At 37.1% G+C, this 26,933-nt stretch overlaps 1 protein-coding gene and 1 pseudogene across 3 annotated transcripts in view; one reads left to right on the top strand and one right to left on the bottom strand.

Annotated features, from left to right (window-relative positions):
* Positions 1–26,933, top strand: part of LOC114025659 (BDNF/NT-3 growth factors receptor-like) — a 412,069-nt gene that overhangs the window by 65,146 nt on the left and 319,990 nt on the right. For all 3 annotated transcript variants that reach the window (XM_027839136.1, XM_027839137.1, XM_027839138.1), the window contains exons 5-8: positions 910–1,064; positions 19,995–20,131; positions 20,676–20,808; positions 24,654–24,959. In XM_027839136.1, the coding sequence (XP_027694937.1) occupies positions 910–1,064; positions 19,995–20,131; positions 20,676–20,808; positions 24,654–24,959 (731 nt within the window). The remainder of the gene's footprint in view (positions 1–909; positions 1,065–19,994; positions 20,132–20,675; positions 20,809–24,653; positions 24,960–26,933) is intronic.
* LOC114026040 lies at positions 17,692–18,615 on the bottom strand (annotated as a pseudogene).

Raw genomic sequence — 26,933 nt, 5'->3', positions numbered from 1 at the left:
TTGGGTTCCATAGCCTCTATTTTTCTCATACATTAGATTTGTTTCCCCATATAATCAATCAATCAACCAATCAAGCAACATTTATTGATTACTTATTACATGCCAGGCATTGGCTTAGCACCAAGGACACAAAGAGTGGCATAAACAGTACCTGCCCTCAAGGAGATTACATTCTAATAGGATATGTACATTTGTAAAGTACTCTAGAATAGACAACAGAATACCTAGTTTAGCCTTTTTTTTTTACAGTAGGTAATTGATAAATATGTATTGATTAAATGAATAAATTCTAGTGATTGCCTTTGATTTTTTTTCCATGCTGCATTTTTCTCTAACTCCCTTACATTAGGTGACTGTGGGACTATGTGTTCTGAAAAACAGGCTAATTGGGTGATATAAACTTAGACTAACACACTGTGTAAATATAATGCAGTCTGCAAATTGTGTTATATTCCAAATTTAGCAACATTCAACAGACAGGTGATCAAAAATACGACAGTGATGATTAAGTTAGTGAGTCTTATTTAAGTTTCTCAGTTTTTTCTTTGACTTCAGTTTTCACATGAGTTTTTTTTATGTTGTTTGCTATACTTTTTAGCAGATAGAAGTGGGATAGATATTTTCACTATACATTATTTATTAATTTTCAACAAGATGGAATGCTTAACACATAGTGAAGTTTGATAATTATTGGTGAAATAATTTATATTTTAAAATTTTTCCTGAACATTTAGATTTAGTTCTTTCTATTTACGATATCCAGACTTCCTTTTTTCCACATAGGTAATACATTAATATCTAAAAATTACTGACAAGGAAAAACAATACAACTAATAAAGCACATGGTGTTTTGTGAATGCTGGTGCAGTTAAAACAAAACTTGATATAATTTCCTTTTTATTTCTTTAGTACTGTAGTGGGCAATCCATTGAAGTGCTCTTGTGACATCCTTTGGATTAAGACATTCCAAGAGACTAAATCCAATTCAGAGACTCAAGATTTATACTGCACAAATGAGAACAACCAGAAGATTGCTCTGAAAGACCTGAAGATACCCAACTGCGGTAATTAAACTTTCTGTCCAGTGCTTGTTAAAGTTGCCTTTCATTTGGGCTTAGCTGTCTTGGATATGAGAAGGAAGGATGACAGACCTGATTATTGCAATTAAAAAATGTATAGTGTGATGTTGATGTCTTTAGGAAATTAAGTATTACTGGTGCCATATAGAGAAACTAGCTGGCATCAACATAGCCAGGCATTTAATATGGACAAAAAACAATATTGAGGTTGGTGTAAGGTCATGCTGAAGAAACACTGGGTGACAGAAGGAATAGCATGGGTAAATCCAGCCTGAGTACTCAGACTCGAGAATTGTGCTTGATGACTTGTATCTGGCTGATAGGATACTGGTCTTACATAAATCTCTTCTTTTAAGTGCCGGGTTTTTTTTCTACTTAGTTGACCTTAAATCTTCTATTCAGCTTCCACTTAAACAACCAGAAAAGAATGCCTTCCTCCTGTCTCTCTTCCCCCACACCTCAATAGTTTTCAGGGGTGGGGAACCTGTGGCCTCAAGGCCACGTGTGGCCCTCTTGGTCCTCAAGTGCGGCCCTTTAATTGAATCCAAACTTCACAGAACAAATCCACTTGATAAAAGGATTTGTTTCACAAAACTTGAACTCAGTCAAAAGGCCGTACCCAAGGACCTAGAAGGCCACATGTGGCCTCGAGGCTGCAGGTTCCCCATTCCTGTTTTTTGAGCCTTTAAAGGAGGTCCAATTAAATCAATACATGCAGAAACTGAATACACAACGGGTGAACACCCACATATATGTCATTGTATTCTAGCATTCTTGAAGAACAAATATTTATTGAGCATTATGATATATTATATGGAAATCAGTCTCTCCTATCTTCAAAAATCTCTAGGGAAGGAGAAGTATCTCAGGGGAGGATTCCATTAAATAAATTTAAAATCTTTGAGTATTTCAGGGACGTAGCTTAAAAACTTCAACAATTTAGTGTAATAGGTTATATTTTTACATGCAAAGATTTTATATTCTAAGGGGACTTGTATATTTGTAAACTCCTGTGGAATGTTCAAGGTAAAGTACATGCAAGACAGTATACTAGGTGCCTTGGGAAATAGAGAGGAATTTAAGAAGTGAGTTTTGCCCATAAGGAAAAAACTTACAAAATAAGTTGGGGAAATAAATAACAAACATTTAATTCTTTGTTTTTATCAAGTCCTAGTATAGGGGTTTTTAATCATTTTTTTAGTCATGGACCCCTTTGGCAATCTGGTGAATCTCTCTCAAAATAGAGTTTTTAAATAATTGAAAGAAATATTAAATTTCAGCTAGAGATTAGAGAAAATAAATATGTAATTTTCCCTCCCATCTAAGTTTCCAGGCTTTCTGAAGTCTATCCATCATGGACCACAGTTTAAGAACCCCAGTACTAGAGTTTGGAGGGAAATTTTATTTTAAAATAAGGCCAGCATTGCATGTTTATATTCAGGGTTAGTTAGTCTGTGAGGCTGTAATGAAAACCAAAGGAAGGGATGGTTTTTCTCTAAAAGGACTTAAAGAACAGAACTCTGGAAGTTTCCTGTAGGCTTTTCTGCCAGAGGTTGAAGACAGAGGGTTGACACATGTTAACCTTCAGGGGTACCTCCTCCTAATGGGTAAGAGTGGGCATTGTTTATCCTGGCAATTCGCCTCAGCTTTCTTTAATTTTTAACAGCTTATTTTCTGACCCATACCACGGTGGTTGCTCCCTACTATGATGAACTGTGGAGGGAAGTTGACTAAAAGTTTGACAAGTTCAGTGTTGTGTCAGCTGGCTTTTTAGTCAGTTGTCCAAATTTCTACCAATTTGCTGACCAATTTTGCTACATGCACTACCAAGAGGGAAGGAGTGAGGGAATTTGAACTCCATTCCCAATTTCCTGAGATGCGGCATAATATGGTGACACAATTACATTTATGTAGCAAGTTACAGTTAGTCAGAGCTTTACAAACATGGTACTCACATTTGGTCCTCTCAATGACCCTACAAGGTTGGCCATGAAAAGTAGTAGTATCCCTCTTGGGCAGATGAGAAAACTCAGGTTCACACTCAAACCTGCCTTGTCTGACCCCCCCAAGTCCCCTATATCATGATGCCCATTTTGCCCCAGGTTCACATTATTTGATTTTAGTCTTGAAGCTGGTGAAAATGTTTGTATAAGTCTCCTTAATGTTTATTATTCAGAGGCCATTTTGTTATAGAGAAGGGAATTGTTAAATCCCCCCAACAAATCTCTCTCTCCTACTTTCAAAAACCTCCAGGGAAGGAGAATGAGCCCAGGGGAGAATTGCAGTGAATGTATTTAAAATTCTAGAATATCTCGGGATACTACTAAAAAAATTAATAATTTAAGGAAGAGGTTCTCAAAGTGTGATCTGGGGATATGTGGGACTCCTTAAGAGGCTTTCAGGGGAACTGTGGGGTCAAAACTATTTTCATCACAATATGAAGACATTTTAATTTCAAATAATGGAGAATAACAATAGATATAACTCTTAAACAAAAGCTTTTTGGGGTCTTCAGTAATTTTTAAGAATGTAAAGGGATCTTGAGATTGAAAAAGTTTGTGAACTGCTTATTTAGGGTTTTAGATTTGAAAGAAAAGATTTCCGTTTAATTAATTAGCAAATAACGACACACACCAGACGGGTCTTCTATATGTGGAAATGAAATGCTTTAGCCCTTAAACGCACACTTGACACTTCATATCCAGTCTCAGTAGGAATATACATTTTGAGTTATCAGTGAGAATGTGATGCTGTTTGATAGAAAGGTAGAATGATAGACTAATGAACTTTGAGTGAGGAAGATCTGGGTTTAAATTCCACCTCTGACACTTATTAACTACGTGACCTCAGGGCAAGTCATGGAGCCTCAGTTTCATCATCTGTGAAATAGAGATTGTTTACCATCTGTAGTACCAAAGTAGTTTACCTACTTTGCAGAGTTTTTGTGAGGTTTAAATGAGACAATGTATAAAAAAAATGTCTTGCAAGCTTTAAAGCACTGTTGAAATGTGAGCTGTTATTATTAGCATCCACATTTATACAGAAGTAATGCCAGTGTTCACAATTGTCAGAGGGAAACTCTATAAAACTTAATGTACTGTGTGATTTGGCAGGCTCTTTTGTCTGCCTAGTGTCTGGGTGTTCTAGGTCTTATTTTGTGTTTCTAGTCTTCATTTAGCTTTATCAGTTCCAGCTTTGGTACTATAAAAAGAGACTGTACAAATTGGCTAGTGGGTACTTGTAGTGAGTGCATTTAAATTCTATTTACTAAACATTTATGCTGAAGAAATCAGACATTAACATGCAGAAAATTTCCTGTTAGATTACAGAGGTGAATCCCAGAACAGTTCTATCTAGCTTGGCATTTTGCATATTGTAAACTCTTAAAACTGCAGCAAAGGTCTGTTTTGCAGTGTTTATCCCAGACTCTGAGTTTGTCTTTCCCTCTGTCTTATATCGGAAACCTTTCTTTTAAAGTTTACTCTAAAGTCTTTCATCATGGCAAAGTTATTTCTCCTTACAACTAGTTTTTTCCATAAATACATATTTTTAAAATTTCCAATTTAAATATTTATTTTTAAAATTAATTTGTCACTGAACAAAAATCAATTTTCTCCCACTCCTCTAATTGAAAAAAGAAAAAGAAAAATGACACCCTTGTTATAAATGTGCATATTCAAATAAAACAAAGTGGCTCATTGGCAATGTCCCAAAATCATAGCTCTCATTCCACATCCTGAATCCATCACCTTTGCCACAAGTATATTTTTAAAAATTTATCATTTAAATATTTATTGTTAAAACTAATTTTATTTTTCAATGAACAAAAATTAATTTTCTCTCTCACTTCCTCCATTAGGGAAAAAAAAAACCAAGCACTTGTAACAAATATTCATAGTCAAGCAAAACAAATTCCCTCATTGGGTAAAAAACATAGTTCTCGTTCTGCACCCTAAGTCCGTTACTGCTTTATCAGGAGGTCAGTTGCATGTTTCATCATCAGTAATCTGGAATCATGGGTGGTTATTTTATTGACCAGTCTTAGTTCAAAATGGTTGTTTTTTTTCTTTTTTATGCTGTTCTTATTATTGTATAAATTATTCTACTGGTTCTACTCACTTCATTCTTTATTAGTTCATACAAGTCTTCCAAAGTTTCTCTGAAAATATCCCCTTTAATGTATCTCATGGCACAATAGTATTCCATTGTATTTATCTACCATAATACGTTCAGTCATTCCCTAAATGGTAGATACCCCTTTAATTTTCAATTGTTTGCTACTACAAAAAGAAATGCTGTAAATATTTTTGTACATATTGGTCCTTTTCCACTTCCTATGATATCTTTAGTGTCTAGATTTAGTAATGGTATTGCTGAGTCAAAGGGCATACACAATTTAGTAACCATTTAGTGCATATTTCCAAATTACTTTACAGAATAGCTGTACCAATTCACAGCTCTACCATCAGTGCATCAATGTGCCTGTTTTCCCATAGTTCCTTCCTCATTTGTCATTCTCTTTGTGTGTGTGTGTGTGTGTGTGTGTGTGTGTGAACTTTGCCAAAATGATGAGAGTAAGGAGGGAATTCAGGGTTACTTTCAATTTGCATTTTTCTAATTATTAGTGAGTTGGAACATTTTTTTATGGCTATTGAAAGCTTAGATTTCTTCCTCTGAAAACTTTTGGTTCTTATTCTTTGATCGTTATCAATTATGGAATAGCTCTCATTCCTATATATTTGAATAGTTTCCTTATATATCTTAGAAATGAGATTCTTATTAGTGAAACTTGTATCAAAGATTTTTTTCCCATTACCTGGTTCCCTTCTGATTTTTGCTGCCTGGGTTTTGTTTGTGCAAAACCTTTTTAATGTTGTATAATGAACATTGTCCATTTATATTTTGTAATCCTCACTATCCCTTGTTTGATCATGAACTCTTCTCCTAGACATAGATCTGAAACGTAATTTCTTACTTGCTCCTCTGATGAAGATTGGCTGTTTGATCCAGGGCAAGCCATTTAAACTTTCAGTGCTCTAGTCCATTTTCTGTGACCGTAAGTTATAGGAAGGTGCTAGCCTACATTGGTAGATGGAATTTCCTCATTGGGATGTTCACAATATCAGTGAAAATATAGGTCCTTATCTTTATCCCCACACAAGATGAATATCAAAATAATAATAGCTAACATACACATAGAACTTACCTGAGCCAGGCACTATGTTAAGCACGTTACAATTATTATCTCATTTGATTGTCATAACAACCCTGGAAAGGTAGGTGCTGCTATTATCCCCATTTTATGGATGAGGAAACTGAAGCAAACTGAGTTTAAATGACTTGCCCAGGGTCACATAGTAAGTAATTGTCTGAGGCTGGATTTGAATTCTAGTCTTTCTGACTCCAGACCCAGTGCTTTATTCACTGTGCCACCTGACTCCCCATGCAAGGTAGTTTGGGGAACAAAGACATTAGAAGTTGAGGGGATCAGGAAAGGCTTCATGTAGAAGGTGACACTTGAGCTGAGTCTTGAAGGAAACCAGGGATTCTGAATCAAACATTCATATTCTTTCCTCTGGATCATTCAAGAATTCATCCTTTTCCCCTTGTGTGCTAACTAGCTTTCTATATTTGTCATCATCAAATTTTGCTAAATAAAGTCTTTTCTTTCATTTTTTTTAATGCCCTTTAGAGCCTAAGGGGGGATTTAAGCAGTGCCATTCCCATAAGTTGCAGTCAGAAACACCTAGAATACTTTTACATATCTGTCTTCCATAGAGAATTGCTGTAAATTTATCCCTGCAGAGAAACATGTTGTGGTATGTTTCCCCACAAGGCACTTGTGAACCTTTAAAAAAAAACTTTATTAATCATAAAACAACAAAACACATTACCATCACATTTCAATGCCAGTTGAACTAGCAGCTGTGAACACTGGTTTCAGGAATTTTCATGGAATCAAACAACTTTCTTTCACATATATATATATATATATACACACACACACATTTCTGTTCCTAAGGTTGTAATGAGGGAATAAATAATTGCAAATCTGTACTGAAACAGAGTGGTTCTCTATTTCTTACAGTTTGTTTAATGGAGATGTTTATTAGATACAGTGTATCTGTGAAATAGCTCATTCAGGGTTTCATTTAATTATGTTATCAGGAGCAAATCTTCACATCAAAGAACAATGTTTAATTATCTTTATACTTCATACTTTTTGAGAAGCAGCTAGGTAGTGCTGGGCCTGGAGTTAGGAAGACTTAGCTAAGTTCAAATCTTTTCTCAGACACTTACTGGCTGAATGACCCTGGGGAAGTTACTTAACCTTTGTCTGCCTCAGTTTCCTTAATTGTAAAATGAGGATCATGCTGTCCCAGGGTTGTTGTAAGGATCAAATGAGGTAATATTTATAAAGTGCTTAGCTCCCGTGCCTGACACATAATATGCACTTCATAAATTCTTGTTTCCTCCCTCACTCCTTCTTCCCTTCCTTCCTCCCTCCCTCCCTTCCTTCCTTTCTTTTTCCTTCCTTCCTTCCTTCCTTCCTTCCTTCCTTCCTTCCTTCCTTCCTTCCTTCCTTCCTTCCTTCCTCCCTTCCTTCCTTCCTTCCTTTCTTCCTGATTCCCCCATGGACTTCTATCTAGAGGAAGGCTTCATTGGGCAGTATAACATACAAGATCATGTTATCTGAAGTGAAGCTTCCAAATATATTTAAGAAGGCCATTAATCTTCCACATGGAGCAACTTTTCTGGCATCAAAACAACCTTTATCACAAATACATTTACACTCAGTTGAATTATACTCGGTATTATAATAGCCCCGTAGTGGCTGTAAGGATGTAATTCAGTGGATGGGTGTAGCTACAACAGTTATTTTTTAAACAACAAACAGCCCTTGAGAAAGTCAGCTATAAATTCAGTTTGTCCTCCCTATTATTTATATCACATTCCTTGAACTAGTGTTTAGGGATTGAGCCTCTACAGGCCATATGTGCACATGCATCCATTATTGACAGCAGAGGTTTATTCACAGGCGCATAGGCAAGAGACAGGTTCCCTTGGGTTACATGCATTTTTCAAACTCAGTTTTAAAGTTTAACTTTTACCATAAACTGTGGTTGACAGTATAATTTGATAACTTGATTTTGCCCCACGTTCTTTCCTTCCTTCCCTACCTCTCTCTCCCAGTTTTCCTTCCCTTTGCGTTCTATCCATCACTACTCTTCCCTCCCTCTCTCTTGTTCTTTCTGGCTTTCTTTTATTTTCCCTTCCATATATCTCTTTCTCAATCTGATTTTCATTACTATAAGGAATTCTCAGTGTGGAAACTCACCCCACTAATGCATATCATAAGCATCATAGGTTCATAAGGCTTAGAGTGGGAAAGGACCTCCGATTCACCCTTTAACTCACTTGTAACTTATGGTCTTAGAAATTTGCCCAGGGTCACTGAATGCTTCAAGTGACTTGCTCAGGGTCACACAGCTAATAAGTATCAGGGGTGGAACTTGAACTCAGATTATCCTGATGATTGTCCTGCCTCTATCCCTTATGCTAGTGGGTCTCATATTTTTAGTCTCAGAACCTTTTATACTCTTCAAAATTGTTAAGGACCTCTACCAAAGTTTTTGTTTATATTGGTTATATTATCAATATTTACTATATCAGAAATTAAAACATCAGTAATATTGTGAAAATAGTTTTGACCTTGTATGCTCTCTGACAGAGTCTTGGGGACCTCAGATATCCTCAGAACACACTTTGAGAACCACTGCCCTATACCATGTTGCCTCTTACTTTCTCTTGAGCACATTCATAAAAAAGATGTCATTGTTTTATCTGGTACCAAGGAAATGAAGCTATGGCACTTCTGCTCTGTTTGTATTTATAGTAGACTAATGAAAAACATTATTTTGATGAATCCTGATGTGGAAATCTCATCAGTATAAATAATACTGCTTTCTTAGATTCTTGGGCTAAGGATAACTTATGGTCAATACTCAAAAGATCATGTCTGTAGCAGGCAAAAAAAAAAGATTCTCCCCCCCAAAGGCTTTTACAGATCGTTCCAAATGTGAGACAGAAGTCACAGTCCACACATTAAACAAAGCAAGCAGTTCAGGAGCATAGACATTTACTGCTGTATTTTGCTTTTGATGATCACACACCAAATAAAGTACTTTTTTTTAATCAGCACACTCATGTTCTAAATTTTCCAGTTCAGAAGTTACTTGGTTGTTTTTTCTGTCATCAAACTAGTCACATAAGCTAAGAAGGCTCTATATAAAGCTAACAAATAGAATCAGAAAGGCAATTTGCTATTTTTTTTTTTACTTAGCCCAGGAAACACTTAGCCAATCCTTTCTGTAGCCAAGTATTCAGCAGCCAATTCTAAATAGATCAAGCACATTCTGGCTTAATTCCTGGCAGTGGGAAGGACCATAGTGATAGAGTTCTCTCCTGCAGGTAAATAAACTGAAGGAGATACCAAGAAGTCAGAAGACTGGTGAAGGAGGTTATGGATTTTTAATGCTGGGTTTTAATGAGAATGAAGCAAAAGATCCAAATGTTTATTTGTTTAAGTTCTTTACACAAGCTCTAGCATTAGGGAGTCAGGAGATGAGACATATTGTAGATAGCATTGTATAAATTATTTAAGAAATTAAAAAGCAAAGGCATTATCCAAGATACACAAAACTTCTCTTGATAATTTTCCACACATGGACTGAAGAGCCAATACAAAGAGAACAGTGATCCGTTACTATTCCAACAAGATGAAAAATAAATGTAGCTTGTACTTGGTATTAAGTAGAGATAAGCATTGAACCTATGATTTCATTGCTGTAGGGAATTCCCTGATGAGGAAACTCTTTCTTCTAAGTCAAGTTGGCACCTTCTTTGAGATGTATGGGCAGAGAATTGCCTAGAGTACTAAGTGATAAAATGTTTGCCCAAGGTCACACAACCAGCATAGGTCAGAGTATGTACTTTAACCTGGGTCTTCCTAGTTTCATGGCCAAATCTCTATCTACCATGCCATGCTGTCTCACTTGATATTAAATACTAGGGGGAGAATTGATGTGCTACATTAATAACTAAAATAATATGGATTGTTGGAACCTCAGTTTCTTATTGGTTAAAAAAACTACAGATATTAGAAAATTAGAACCTTCTCTCAAATAATTAAAAGAATGGGGGTGGAGGGGAACAGAGTGATGTATAATCCAAAATTTAAAAATTGTCCAAAAATAATTTATAATTATATTATTTTATAATATTACAATTATAATAAATAATTTGTAATTTGCCTTTGTAAAATGTTTATATGCCTATGTTTAAATACAATTCTATAATCTAACTTGGCAATTTACTTCAAACAAAATAATAAAGTCACATTTTGAGAAACCGAGAGGAATAGATGTCTGGTCTCCCCATTCTTGTGTCTACTTAATTAACCCCCCCACCAAAAGAACCCTACTCTGTTGCACCCCATTCTGTTCCACTACATTTTAGGAACTGCTTCCTTTTTAGGTTGATATAGAGGACTAGAATAAGCAGAAGTGCCTTCCCCTTAAAAAACAAAAAAGATACATTTGAATTGATATCTTTTGATTTCTCATTGCCTAAATTTTGCTCTGTATCCTCCCTTTCCCTTCCAGAGGACCAGCCCTTATACCAAAAAATATTTTAAAAGAAATAATAAAAAGAGAAAGAAAAGGCAAATAATCAGTAAAACCAATCAATACAATGGAAAAAAAAAACCTGACAATATATGCAGTGTTCCACATTTGTGGACCTCCCCTCTCTCCAGCCCCATATAAAATGGGAACTTTTTCCCTCCACCTTTTTTTTTTTTTTTGTAGCAGAAGAATTAGTAGTGAGTATTCTAAGTAGCCACTAATCACTAAGCCACAGTGTACAGTAGAATGGAGGAAACAGCATGAATACATGTGAGTGTATACATAATAAATACAAAATGAGGCAGCATACCACAATAGAGAGAGAACTGGCTTTGAACCTAGCAACACCAGGTTCAAATCATGCCTCAACAAAGAGTGGCTATTTGATCTTAGCCAAGTCCTTTAAACTCTGTCTGTTAGTCAACTCTCTGTGCTAAGCACTTTCCAAATGTGATCTCATCTGATCCATTTAGCTCTGGGACATAAGACAATAACATTCGACACTTAAGGTTTTCTGGATGCTGAATATAAATTTTGGGTATTCCTTTTCACCTCAGTCTTGCAGATATCTATGTCCTGAATATTTTTATCCTAGCAGAGTCATCCCATTTTTAGTGCTCCCTGGCAGTTCTTCCATTCTCTGGCTACAGTTCTAACCTTCCCCTAGGTAAGGAAAGCTTTGGTTTTTTTCTTCTCAGTTCTCCAAAGTCTTGTTAAGTGTTATTCTAACAACACTCCCTGGAATGGTCTCTACTTAGGACAAAGTACTGCTGCTATTCTGTTTCTTAGCAGCACCCTGCATGAATGTTATAGCAAGCAGGGGCAAGTAGATATGTAATCCAGCAGCCCAATTTTAGTGCAGAAACAGACACCAGGTTAAAAAAGATGTGGCAATGCATGTTCTGTTAACTTCAGTTATTTATCTGTCTGATTATGGATCCAGGACAGAGAAAGGAGTAGTGAGTAGACTTGTTATTTCACTGGAATAGGGAACTCTGTAGTGCGTAAATGCCCCCTACCAATGCAGGTTGGTATCTTTTCTGAAACTTAGTCTTAGAGGGTTGCTTAGAGGATGGATGTCAGATGCTTGGTAATGGGGCACAAAACTCCTGGGGTCAGCTCTAACCAGATGAAAATGTAGTTGGGAAATGTGTAACAAAAGAAATAAAAATACAGCACAACATAGATAATATTCATTTGTGATTTTCTAAGTTAATGTGCTGCCTACAGAGGATCTGTTTCTAATTGAATTTGACACCACTGGTTAGATCCCTAATAGATTAAATGACTTGTTCAGGGTCTCTTAGACAGCATATTAGCAGAAACCGGAATTAAAGTGGTAATCTTGACTTTGACAAATCTCTATCTGCCTATGCCATGCTGCCTCTCACGGGCGTGATCTGCATTCTTCCTCTAAAGAATCCTTTCTTCTTTATATTTTCTCTTCTCTGCAATTAAGGGCTAGTTCAAAACTTCAGAGACTTACTTGAATTACCATCAAACCAATTCTTATAAAGGTTATCAGGAATGATAGCTGTCAGTTAATAAAGTGGAAGGGACTTTAGTGGTCATGGAGTTCAGCTGCATTGTTTTACAGATGAGGAGACTGAGGCCAAGATTGAGTGTCTTGCCCAGGGTTACACAACTAATATGTATCAGAGGCAGGGCTTGAACCCAAGTCTTCTGGGTCCTGAAGCTGGTTCTCTATCCACTGCAGTACATTATCTCTGATTATACTTCATCAATGTGAGAGCTCGAATGTTAGGTAACTACTTCATCTCTCTTCATTTTTACGGATGAAGATTATTATAATAACTTGTTAGTGGGATAGTAAATAATGACATTTTCCCATTTTTGGATATGGATTTTGTGTATGCATATTATATTGTGTTGGACATGGAGTGTGCATTGGGCTATGATGGAAAGGGCACTGGATTTGGAATTAGAATTACCTGGGTTTGAGTTCTGACTTTTACATAGGAGCTCCATGGTGTTGGGCAAATCTTTGACCCTCAGTTATCTGTAAAAATGGAAGCAATAACACATGCCCCACTTAGCTCAGAGAGTTGTTGTGAGGAAACACTTTGTAGATTGAGTGCCATATAAATGTAAATTGTTGTCACAGTTGTTTGATTCAATGAGCTCCTGGATGGCAGGGACTCCTTCAGTCTCTCTTTGCATCCCTGGCATTTAATATAGTATCTTGCACATAGCAGGTTTTTAGTAAATATTTGTTGGGATGGATGAGGTCTTCAAGAGTAGTATAATGTGGCAGGAAAATCCAGGGCATAAGAAAGAAAACACCAAAGTATCTATTTGTGAGGCTAGTCCACTTTTATCTCCAGAAGTAAAATTTCATGGAGTACAATGAATGAGATCCATGATGCTTATTGTTGGGATCATGTTACGGTAAGAGCAGAAAGCTTGGGAAGAATTGCTTGGGTTTTTATTGTGTACTTGTGCCAGTTTCAAATCTTATTAGGCAAGGAAGTGGTGCCTGGCAAATTTTTCATCCTGCCTTTCTTATTAATGCCTCTCAATTCATTTTTATTGAACTAATTAAACTTAGAGTGATATTTCAAGTACAGATTTTTTTCATTACTGAATCTTAAGCCAGAACATTAATGTTGAAGATTTAGCATGAGTCAGATGCTTACTCATTTGTGGAAGACTTTTCATTTAAAAAATCTAGGCTTTGCCAACTTTGCATCAAGTTTCCTTTGGAAACTGCAAGGGCAGGATGGTACAATTTTGCCATGATTAAAAATAAAACAAACAAGCCCAAAGATTCCCCTGGCCCCTTCCCATTTCCTCTCTCCCTGCCCCTCCTTTCACCAAAGGAAGCTGCAGAAAAAGAAAACAAATTCCTAGATTGTGGGCATGTCATACCATTGCTATGGCAAGCTTGAGACTTGGCCTGGAAAGGAAAAACAAAGCTTGCCTAGGGATTTTGAAAGGAGAAGCTCAAGACTGAAGACAAAACTAAAGTTTATGTTTTAGGGTACCTCAATAAGGATGCTATGTGTATGACTTTTTTTCTCCCTGGGTTTTCCTCAACTTTGCTGTATCATTTTCAAGGAATAGATCCCATTCTGCTGACAATTGAATTGGTCACTTTGTAAACAGCAACCCGGTATGGACATTTCTTCTTCTTGCTTTGGAATCCATATGCTAATAGATAGAACCACCCCTGCTAGAATATGTTCTACTGAGTCACAGAACCCATTTTAGCCTATATGAAACCCACGAACTCTTAGTCTCGTAAACTGTCCTGTATCCTCCCTAGAGGGAGGAAGAATGGAAGAATCCAGCAAAATTCACCCTATGTAATGGCAAGAAACTGAACTGGAGGCATAGCTTAGCCGGTGTAGAACTGTTGCCAATTAGTCATATTATATAGCACAGAGTCTTTTAGAAAGCTATTTAAGTTATGATGCGTAGTGAGTGTGAGTAAGCTAAAACATCTTACGGTTGAGGAATTATCTGGGAAAGCTGCTGTAAAAAGGATGACGTTAAAGAATTATGTGACTGGAAAAATAAAGATGGGATGGTCACATAGTAAGAGTGAGGGATAACTGCCGGACAGGACGGAAACAGGCACTTATTAAAATGCATAATAAGTGCTAGACAACTGTGCTAAGCACTTTACAAATATTGTCTCATTTAATGCTTACAACAACCCTGGGAGCTAGGTGCTGTTACTATCCCCAGTTGAGGAAGCCAAGGCAGGCATGTGAAGTGACTTGTCCAAAGTCACACTGTCAGATCTGAACTCTGGTCTCAGTGACTGTAAGCCCTGAGCTCTATCTGCTCATTGCCAACAAAGCTTCCTGGATAGCTCCCTGGCTCCATTGTCATTCATCCAGTGAGAAGAGAATGCAAGGAAAGCTCCTGGAACTTTAGATGGACTGCCTGGGATGGAATTATGGGAGGGCACGCAAGATGAGTCAGCGTGCATGAATGGGAACGTATATGCTTAGAGGGAATGCCCAGATGTAATCCTTCGGAGTGGTGGACTATGATGACCTCCAAAATTTGACCCCCAAAATCCTCTCAAATATTCATTTTATAGAAGGCTTTCAGTGTATAATAATGTGAAGAAGGATCTGAAAAAGCCAAATGAATGTTAATGACAATAAATTAATTGTCCTTGGGCCTGTATTATTTTTTTGTGGCCTCTGGATCATGTCTTCCTTAACTGTCATATCACAGTATTTTGTGAGACCTGGCAACCTGAGTGAATACACTTCAAAATTTGTTTTTATTCTGTGTTCAAGTTGTAGTTTACTTGGCTGCTATAATTTGGTATACTATTAAATTTGTTTTGACTTAACTTACATTTAAATAACCTATAACTCTTTTGTAATTTTGAATAATATAGAAATTCAATCTGTTCATAGAATGATTTGTTCATGCCAGCTTACTATAGTGCTATTATAGTGCTATTAAAAAAGAAAAGCAAGGTTTGAAACATAAAAATGTTTGTTTCATTTTCTGCAGTTGTAGGAAATGACTTGCTTTCTTTTGCAAATGAGCTTGTTCACTTGGGGTACAAGCGCCTTAAAATAACTTTCCTTTTGGGTGCTGATGCAGCTTTATTCATGATGTAAATGAATGGATCAACAAAAAAAAGTATGAATGAAAAAAACATTCATTAAGTGCTTACTGTATACCAAATCCATGCTAAGTTCTTGAGATACAAATAGAAAAATGAGTCCTTGCTCTTAAGGAGCTCACATTCTTTTTTTTTTTAATTTTTTGGTGAGGCATTTGGGGTTAAGCGACTTGCCTAGGGTCACACAGCTAGTAAGTGTTATGTGTCTGAGGCCAGATTTGAACTCAGGTCCTCCTGAATCCAGGGCTCTATTCACTGTGCCACCTGGCTGCCTCTAGAGCTCGAATTCTAATTGGGGGAGACAACACAGTAAAAGGTTTTTGCTGTAAGGCAGATAGAAGTACAAAGGATATAGCTGCAGGACAGATCATGAGACTCGGGGGTCCTTAGGTCCTAGAAAGCAGATGACTATGTGGCCTGGCCAATGGAAAGGCCTGGTGGTTGTTCCTACCAGAAGCCTTATGGCAGTTGATTTCCTGTTCATTCAAGCTGTGTGAATGTTGCTACTATTAGGAAGGCAGAGTGGACCCCAGGATAGGAGTACAGCAGGGACTTTAGTTTCCCTCCCATAAGGATGGGAATCAAGGGGTCTGATTTCATCCAAGAGGCACAAAAGGGAAGGGAGCTTTGGCAGGAAGGTTGAGGAGTAAGTAAGGCTCTCTGTGTATCTGCTCCTTCTAGGTGCTGTACTGGGTATGTTACATAGTTAAGATAAGGCCTCTTCCTTGTAATATCTGTCCTCATCTCTTCTCATCTTTTTGTAGTATTTGACATTCTTGATCTTCTGAAAGAATGTCTTCTCTGGGGTTTTTGTGACACTGAAATCTCCAGGTTTTCTTCCTCCTTAACTGTCCATTCTCCAGTTTCTTTTCTTGGATTACTATCTGTGCCTTCCACCCAACCATAGAGTTCCCCTAAAGTTTTACCCTGAGCCCTCTTCTCTCTCTGTTCCTTCTCTCTTAGTGATCTCATTCATCATCTCCCATGGATTCAACTATCATCTCTATTAAAGGCATTACCATTCTTCCAGGCTCCCAGATGTACAACCTTGGTGTTGTCCTTGACCCCTCACTTTCCCTCAGCCCATATATCCTGAAATAGGTTACCAAATCTTATTTTTACCTCTATTGCATCTCTCACATATGACTTCACAGTACTCACATAAGCACTACCTCAGTTCAGGTCTTCATTGCGTTTTACCTGGACTACTCTAATAGCCACCTAATAAGAGTCCTAGCCTTCAGTATTTCCCTTCCCAGATATCATCCTCAAACTGCCAAAATGATCTTCCTAAAGCACAAGTCTGACTTTGTCATTTCCCTGTTTGAGAACCCCCATTGACTCCCTCTTACCTGTAAGGTAAAATGCAAACTCCCTGACTGGGTTTTTCAATCCCTTCATAATCTGACTCTGGTACCTTTCAAGCTAAATGAAAATTAATTCCATGCATCCTCCTTTCCAAGAAAACTGGCTTTCTTGCTGTTTTTTGAACTTGGTATTCTATTTTCCATCTCTGTTCCTTTACACAGATAGCTTCCCTCTCTCCTGGCCCTGCCTTTCCAACTTCCTCTGCAGAACATTTTCTAGTTTCCTTTAAAGCTCATCTCACCTGCCACCTTATAGGGGAATCCGTTTCTGATTCTTGTATTTGTTAGAGTACTCTCCTTCTTGCTCAAATTATCATGTATAGAATGATCTATTTACCTACCCAATAGAATGTAAGCCCCTTGCAGCCAGGTGCTATTTTATCATTGTGGCCCAAGGCCTTGTGCATAATAGATGTTTAATAAATGCTTGTTGGATTGGATTAGACATGTGTCACATCTTTCTCTTTTAGTAGAATCTGGTATGGAAATGCAAAAGAAAAGATGGTATATGATTAATATTTCTGAAAAATGTCTTGGAACTAAAAGCTCATTCAGTATTAGTAATCTCCAGTCATCCAAGATTTTGAAACTCTTTTGATGTAGAAGGGTTTCTTTTTTAATATTGATATAGCACTTTTAATAGAGCAATGGATGCCAAATTAACATGGCTATAAGCAGTCTCTAATACCCCCAATAGGTAACAAGGGTCTTTCTGGATGACTAGGCTACAGATTCTCTCACTAGTACTAGAAAGAGAATGTTTTGTCAGGGATGGTGAGACAGAAACCCATCTCTTGTTGATGGGAAACTCTTTGGAGAGCCTTTGTTCAGTGAGTGCATGGGGTACCATGTCCAAGGGGCATTCCACATCTTGGAATCATAATCTTGGCATGATCCTGGAGTAGCATTTCCTGTCCCTCAACAAGAAGTATGTCTAACTAGGTTTATTGTTGCTTGGCTTTCTTCATAATGGTACCTATAGCTGAGAGGACTGTGGTCTTGGAACCACCAGCACTGATTGGCACCATGACAACAGGAGGGTATGGCAGGGTAGCTACGGTGGTAAAGTTGGTAGGCTGGGCTACTGTTGTCACTGAGTTAGCAGAATCCCACTTACTTTTTCTGTGGGGATATTGGTTATGGTGCCCTTCTTGCTGCCTGTCACAAACTCAATTTTTGTTCTCTCCTTTTTAGCTTTTTCCAACTTGTCCATTTCAATCTTTTGTGCTTTAGCTAGTGTCTCATAGGAGGAGTCCTCAGACCATCCATGGGAGTCAAACATATCCTTGGGATAATTGGTGCCAAGCTCATCAATTAAACAATACTGGGAAAGCTTCTCATAGAAGCTGGACTTTCAAAATTCCTTCTTCTTTTGGATAAAGTCCATATCCATCTCTTCCACTGTCTTTGGCTCATATGATTTCTGTATCTTTTCCTGGAGGTGATTTGAACATCTGCCAAGAGGCTCTAGGGGATTTTTAAGCTCATTAGGAGACATGTTCCTGACTCTCTCAGAGAAGGAAGCAACCAGCTCTTGGGGATCTCTCTTTTCCAGTTCTGAAAATTCCTTTAGGTCATCAGTCTCAGATTTTTCAGTCACTGGATAATCATCTTCCAGGCGTCTGCTGTTTTCTTCATCTTCTTGCTCATGACTATCTTCATGTCCCTTAAGTTGAGAAAAATCATCATCTCCATGGGCTTCAGACACTAAGCCACCTCTTTTGTCTGCTGCTGTGGCACTCCCAGCCACTACCACTCCAGCCTCACTGTCCAACTCGGGATCCGAGTGCACAGTGTAAAGCCAGTGATAACAGAACATTCTTCCAGCCACCTTCCTCCTGGCGCCAGCACTCCCAGGTGCCTGTCATTGAGACTCGGCTCTCCTATTTCAAGGAAGTGTGCCCTTCCAACCAGAAGTCCAAGGACACCCTCACTTCCTCCCTCCTTGACCTTTTGTCCCTGACGAGGAGCTAATCAAAAAAAGTGAACTCCTTCCTGATCCCGTCCCCAACTTCCCCAACATTACTTGTAAAAAGAAGAGAACGCTCATTAAATGTTTTATTTTAGAACCATAGAATCATGGAATATCTAAGCTGGAAGAGATGTAGTCAAATACTCACACTTTTCAGTTGAAGAAATTCAACCCCCATAGGTTTGTTCTAAAGAACCTCAGGATTTTAATGTTCTTGAAAAAAAAATACAGGAGAAAGGAGAAGGGAAGAGACATGCAATTTAATCAACATATATTTTATGAGTGAATATTAGTATGAGGCACAGATAAGCAAAATGTATTATTCTGTAACAGTCTTTACAAGCATTTTGTAAAGTGTTGTTGCCAAAAGGTATATTCAGAAACTAAGACAGATTTCAACTGGGGAATGGCTGACTGAATTATGATAGATGATGTAAAGAAATATCATTGCACTTTAAGAAATGATGAATGGGAAAGATTCTGAGAAACATGGGAGGACTTTTATGAACTGATGCAGAGTGAAATGAGCAATTTATAGAATGACTAGAACATTGTAAAGGAAAACAGTGAAAAAGGAAAACAATATCCAACTGTGAATCCGGAAGACTTATCATAAATGATGCTTCTCACCTCCTGGCAGAGAGAAGATGGTCTGATTAGGTGTAGAATAAAACATATTTTCAAATGTGACCAACATGTGGTGGTATTTTGTGTAACTATACTTGTTACAAGGGAGACATATTTCTTTCTTTCTTTTTTTTTCTTTTTTTGAGAGGGAGAGTTTTAGAAGGACAGTGGAGAAATGGGGATAGTAATTCTAAAAAAAGTGAAGGAAAGAAGTAAAAAAGCATCAATTTAAAAAATAGAAGGGAGAGAATGTAATTTAGAAAGGAGCACAGATAAGCAGGGCAGTATTGGAACTACCATGCTAAATTTGAAATGTACAAAAGCAGTTGTTTGTAATGGAGATTCATGGCTTTAGTTGTAGTACATTTTCCCCCCGTACTTCGTCTTGGGAAACATTCGTGTTTGTTAATGTTGGTCAAATTCATAATAACAAAAAGGGGAAATTTAAAAAATTATGGCAGAGTAATTTTTGTCCATATTAAATCTGTAACACTCTTGGACTTGGCTCCTTTTTGTATTTCAACATAAATATAAATGATTAGTTTCAAAGGGCTGGATAATTCATTGGAGTGTTTATTCTATTGCTTTTGTTTCTCCATAGCATTCCGCTATTTAAGTATGTGACTGTTTTTCCTTCTTGTTCTATAGTTGTGCCATCAGCAAATCTCATCACTCCCAATTTCACAGTTGAGGAAGGGAAGTCCATCACATTGTTTTGTAACACATCAGGACATCCAGCTCCTGATGTATCCTGGGAAGTCGGTAATCTGGTTTCCAAACATATGGTAAGGTTTATGTTCGGCTGTGTAATAATTCAGACACACGATATTTCTACTTGAGATAGTATTAAACCCGGTGATCATCATTTAATATTTTCCAGAATACAAATAGAAATGGAAAGTGAGTTTTGACTTACATTTATTTTCCATCTGTTTTTAATCAAGAAAGACCAGTGCAGATTGTGTGATACAAGCAGATTTGCATTTTAGTTTATGTACACCCCATAGATGGCAAAGTCTATATATCCCCAGGGAGGTCGTGGTGACAACATAAGCCAGGTGAGTCAAACTCCTTGTAGTCTTTTTCCTTGGAAAAAAGGTAAGTGGCAAATAAAGGAGCATTTTAGCTGTACCACCTGCGAATGTGACATCTGGAAAGGTGAAATTAATTCTCTTATGCCTTACTTTATGACTGAGCTAGGTATAGGCAGGGAAGCTTTTAGAACTTTCTTTTTTCTTGCTTTTACAAGCTGAGGAAACACAAAATCATTTCACTTTGGGGTTCCTAACAATTGATTTTTTTTTTGTTGTTCTGTTTATTCGTTTGTAGAATGAAACAAGCAAGGCATCGGCCTCCTTAAAGATAACTAACATTTCATCTGATGACAGTGGAAAACAAATCTCTTGTGTGGCAGAAAACATAGTAGGAGAGGCGCAAGACACTGTCAACCTCACGGTGCATTGTACGTAAATAGACGTGCATACATTTTCAATAACAGATAATCTTGGCCAAAACTCCTTTTACTGTTTTGCTTTCAGGTTGTTAATCAACGATTTGTTGTCCAGTATGTTAGCAAAACCTACAAAATTTGTGGAGTGTACATAACTGAAATTATTGGTTTCCTTTACTTCCATTCCTTTTTGATGTCTCTCTTTTATTGGTTTCTGTTACTTGGTTGAATCCTCTTTAAAGTATTTTCTGATTCCTTTTTTCCCTTCTCTTAGACTTTTTTATACTCTTGGACTTGTCCTATTGTTTTTTTTCTTTTTAGTATATATTTTTGAGTCTGTTGGCCTTATTTTGTTGATATAATCTATGATTTGAATCCAGATAATCAAATTGCTAAAAAAAAAAAAAAAACAAGGTTTCCATGATATCAATAAAAGGGTTAATATCTGGGAATATTTTAAGGCAATTTGGTGTGTGTGTGTGTGTGTGTGTGTGTGTGTGTGTTTATGGTATAGTGAACACCCATTAATTTGAAATTGGATTGGTTAGGGTATAGGTCTAGGTCTCAAGGGTTTGCTGGAGCCAGCTACAATTGGCTCATGAGAGGCTACTATTAAGTTTTCAGTGTGAGCATTTGCACCTGGGAAATTTGCAAATGCTACAACTCAAGGCTTGATTTATTGTTTTGTTAATTGCCTAGACTTAAGAAAGTTATAGAGAAAATGTTCATAATGCAGACTCAACTTAAAAATGTGTCTCGCATAGCATACATTTTTTTTCAGAAAGCTGGTTGTTAAACACTTACCAGTATACCCCTATCTTATCCAACAAGAAAAAATGTTTTTTCTATGGAATATTTTTCAAAATTACTGTATCTTTATTGAAGTGTTATGTATTTTGTGAATGAAGATATCATTTGTCTTAATAGATAAAATAAGGTAAGACATTTAAAAACAACATTTTTATATCCTACATGATGTGTCATGAAAATGAAAGTCCCAAGTTGTGCTACCCTTTTTTGAACATTTTACTTTTTTTTCCCTCAAAGTTATTTGCTTTGTTTGAATTATTTCAAGTTTTGAGTTACTAGGGAGTAATAATGATGTTTCTAGTTACATTTGGATGTTTATTATTCATACACATACACATTAATTGTGCATATGTACATATGTGTATGTATGTTATCATATTTATCACATCACATTTCCATGCTGCATAATAAATATCAAGCTTTGGTTCTCTGACAACCAGTATTGCTACCATGCTCCTCCAGTAATGAACTCATTGTTTGTTTTTATGGGAGCATTCGCTAACATTTGTTGAATTGAATTGAATCTGAAGCCAGTCTTATCTATGACCATGTGAAGAGAACTCTCCACCTTCAGTTCTGTTAGTCAGGTTTCCTGGAAACACAGCTAATCATTCAGCACTCTCTGGGCATGGTGGTAGAGTGGTTTGTCCTGGAATAAGAGCAGATTTGTGGAAGGTAAAGCACTGCTCTCAATCTTTGTGGAAGGTGGTTTTTGATAGCCAGTTTTTGGCACTGACCCATAATTCCATTTTTTGCAGGTGAATTGTATATGATGGAAAAGATATGGTCCTAAAGTATTGAGATTAAGTGATTTTTTTTCAAATAGAGTAATATTCCTAAAGCTTATTTGAAAAAAAAATTATTTTAAAGAAAGATACAGCAAATCCTTCTGTATGCTGAAGAACTACTTTGAAAAAATGAATATTTGCCCTTTAATTGATCTATTTTTGAAAAAATGAATATTTGCCCTTTAATTGATCTATTTTATAAGGGCATTTTCTTGCCAGTGGATTTTCTTAAAATGAGACACATAATTTATGAGTTTAAAACTTCAGCAAACATGTTTAGTTCTGGGGACTGGAGTTTTTGCCTGGCTAGCGAAAGTAATTGGCCTCTTCTTTAACCTTTATGTGATGTTATATTCTATGAAAAGTTGCCTGGATTGAAATATGTAGGCATTATTGAATGGTGAGTTGTTCAGTGAGTAACTCATGTTTTAGTTAAGATTCTGTTAGCATCATATGCGCATTATTGCTAGGGATTAGGACAGGAGTTTTTAGCCATTTTTTGTATCCTGAGACCCTTTGGCAGTCTGGTAAGCCTATAGACCCCTTCTCAGAATAATGTTTTTAAATGAATAAAACACATAATATTATCAAGGTAACTAATTATATTGAAATAAAGAGGTAATTGTTTTCCCATCTAAGTGTATGGACCCCCTGAAATCTAACCATGGATCAAGGCACTCCAGGTTTAGGTCAAGAACTCCTGGCTTAGGATTTAGGTAGAGTAAGAAGAACATGAGGACTAATTTCAAATGATAACTTCACATCCTTAGCACCTCCACTTTAGAGGTCTATTAGTCTCTATGCCAAACTTTGGACTTCTGATTATGACTTCTTTTTGAAATTTAATGTGGGTAAGGTGTAAGTATATGTATATATGTGCATAAATATATACATGTGTGTAGATGAATATATGCATATACACATGCATATCTGAGTATATGTATATACAGATATAGTTAGAGGAGATAGAATGATGAGTAAAAAGACCACTGGACCAGAAGGCAGATGGTCTGAGTGCCAGTCCTTGGCTCTGCCACTAATTGTATGACCTTGCATGAGTCACTTGAGGTTTTATGGGGCCTTACTGTTAAATAAGGGCAAGAAACTTAGATTTTCAGGAGTCATCTGAGAATGCTTGTCTTATTTTTTTTCCTAGACTAGTTTATTATCAGACTTGAAATAACCTGTAATCATTTTGCCAGGATCTAGAGATGAATATAGACATTTAGAAAATAAGATTATTGTCATTTTACCTCTGGGATTCCAATACAAATCCACAAGTTATGCAAATGACATGCTAGCTTTAAATGACCAACAGTTTTTGCTAGTGTGAAATATCAATGTATTATACCTCATAATCAGAGTAAGCATTAGCAGTCACTTCCCCCCCATATAATCATATGTATATAGTCTTATCTTCTCAAAACTTCATAAGAGCTAAAACTATGTTTCATTTATCATTTTATCTCCTATGGTGCCTAGAACAGTGCCTTGTGCATAGTAGGTGCTCAGTAAACATCTGTTAAAGAAGTGAATAAATGCCATTGCCCTTTCTAGTGTTCAGTTCAATTCAATAAATACTTCTTAAGCACCTACTTTGTGCCAGGCACTTAGCTTGGCTCTGAGTATACAAAGACAGAAGAAATAGTCCCTGATGTCTAGGACCTTGAAGTCCACTGTGTATATTCCATAATGCCATGCTTATGGAGTGTGTGAGTGTGTGTGTGTGTGTGTGTGTGTTTGAGTATATGTGTAACAGTCTTCTTAGACTTTGTGCAGAATTTTCAGTGCTTTTCTTCCTACTTCTGTTCATGGCAGAACTTTCAAGAAATGATTTCTTTCAGTATTTTGATGCTCATTATCTTGACTAAATCCAGGTAACATTGAGGGCAGTGTAAATCATAAATAAAAAGAAATGTCCGTCAAACCTCTCCCAGGTTCTAAATTCCCTTTGCAATCTTTCCAGGCTTAGTTCTCTTTTAATATGAGTCCATGGGGGGGGGAGGGGCAGGAGAAGATTGATGGAGACAATGTGTGGGTTTGCAAGTGGAGTAAAAAGGATTCTTTCTGTGACTTCTTTGAGGAAACCTAACCCAAATTTGATGGTGATGCAATAAAAATTTGGTGGTTTCCAAAATTACTAGTAAACTACACGCTCTATTCTAATAATTAATAAGAAAATTCCCCCAGCATGAGCACAAAAGGGGGAGGATATTTCCAGAGCTTTTGGTGCTATTAACTCTCTCTCTTTCAATTTAGTTGCACCAACTATCACATTTCTCGAATCTCCAACCTCAGACCACCACTGGTGCATTCCATTCACTGTGAAAGGAAACCCCAAACCAACGCTGCAGTGGTTCTATCAAGGGGCCATTCTGAATGAGTCTAAGTACATCTGTACTAAAATACATGTTACCAATCACACCGAATACCATGGCTGCCTTCAGCTGGATAATCCTACTCATATGAACAATGGTGTCTACACCTTAATGGCCAAGAATGAGTATGGCAAAGATGAGAAGTGGGTCCAGGCTCACTTCATGGGCCGTCCTGGAATTGATGATGGTGAGTATGACACCTTTGTGATTGTGGACAGATTCAGGTTCCTAATAGTGAGTGCATTCTGTTGTTGCAAGAATGAAAGGATAGTTGGATTGGATTAAGTAATTTGTGAGTTTTTTTTGCAGCTTCAGGGGAAACTTCATTAAATACATTAATCAGATGAACCTTCTTTGGGTGAATTAAAAAATAGGTAGGGTGCATTATCTAGCCTCTTATGTACTCTGGGGGAGCAATTCATTATTAAAAATGGTTGAACAGATACTCAGGCTGCAGCTGTTTCATTAGCAAATAAGGAACTGGCTTAGCTACCCTGCTTGATGGGGATTTGCTGTGTAGGTCATTACACCATCAGGTGTAGGACATGAAATTGAGTAGGTTTTCAGGGAGTGATATAGACAATATCGTGGAGCACCTGGAAAATTTTCAGGGTGTAACTTATGTCCAGCAGTGGGTAATGTGTTGTTTCTGTTCCCTTTTACTTCATGTGTTATCATAGAAAGAGAGACTTAAGTCTACAGAGTAAAGTATTGAGGCATTTGTAAAAATACAGAAGCATAAGGATGTGGAAAAAGAAGTTCAAACAAGTGGACCTTTTAACAGCCATCTGAGAAGTATCCACTTAGGCAAAGTAGGGCAGAAGTGAATGGGAAACTTGGATGATATGAGGCAGAGACCAATGGGATAGGAGTTGCACATAATGCTATATGTAGAAATGTGGTTTGCTATAAATAAATGCAAATATGAAAATATAAGTTTATAAAACAGATAAATCAGGGGGTTATCATTCTTAGTACAAAAGCATTTTTTGCATCACTGAAAAATATAATACGTTCCTTTAGATAGTAAGTTTCCTTTCTACACAAATTTATTTGTTCAACAAATCATTAATGAACACCTGCTACGTGCAGGACACTGTTCTAGGTTTTGTGGTGAATACAAGGACAAATAAGATGTTATCATTACCCTCATGAAGCTCACAGTCCAGTAGGACAAATAATACCTGAACACAAATGACTATAATACAGAGGAAAATGTCATGAGACGTAAGTAAGAGAAATACAGAATGCTATGATAGTTCAGAGAAAAGAGAGGTTCTTTATGGCTGGAGGTATTAGGGAAGGTTTTTTTGGAGGAGGGGGCATTTGAATTAGAACTCAGTGGATGAACAGGTTTGGACAGGTAAGGATGGTATAGGAGGAAGGGCATTTGAAGAAGAATGCAACCAAGGCATGAAAAGTGTGAGGCCATATTCAGGGTAAGTAAGTGTAGTCTAATTTAACTGGAGCATAGGGGGTGTGGATGGGTACATAGTAGAATGCGAGACGAAAAAGGTAATTTGGAGCCAGATCATAAAGCGTCTTGAATGTCAGTTCAGTTCAGCTCAATAAATATTTATGAAGTTGCTATTGATGTGCAGAACATTATACTCCAAAGTTAGATACAAAGTTTAGAGAAAACATGATTCCTGTCTTCATGAAACTTACAGCTAGAACTTTATTCTATAAGCAGTGGGTTCCCATTGAAGGTTTACAAGAAGGAGAAGTGACATGAACAGAACTGTACTTTAGGGAGTTCAATCTGGCAGTAACATATAGGGTGGATTGGAGCTCAGAGAGTGAAAGGTGAATGAAGAATTATTAATATATCATTCATATGTGAAATAATGGGACCTTGACCTAAGCTGCAACACTGAGAATCTGGAGGAGGAGACAGATGCAAAAGATTCTGCTGAGTCAGAATCAGTAGGACTTAGTGACATAATGGATATGTTGAGAGTCAGAAAGAGGGAGGAGTTAAAGGAATTTCTGAGGTTTTGAGCTTGAGTGCTTTGGTGTTGGCGCCATTAACTGCTTCTAGAAATGTCAGTACGATGAACCATTTTTTGAGGGAAGATGAATTTGCTTTTGTACACGTTGGATTTGAGATGTCATTGAGATGGAAATATCTAGCTGGAAATTGGAATTGTGGGTCTGGAGC

The sequence above is a fragment of the Vombatus ursinus genome, unplaced genomic scaffold (assembly GCF_900497805.2).
Source record: "Vombatus ursinus unplaced genomic scaffold, bare-nosed wombat genome assembly UNPS02014832.1, whole genome shotgun sequence".
NCBI classification, from domain to species: Eukaryota; Metazoa; Chordata; class Mammalia; order Diprotodontia; family Vombatidae; genus Vombatus; species Vombatus ursinus.
This window is presented reverse-complemented; position numbering and strand designations above follow the sequence as displayed.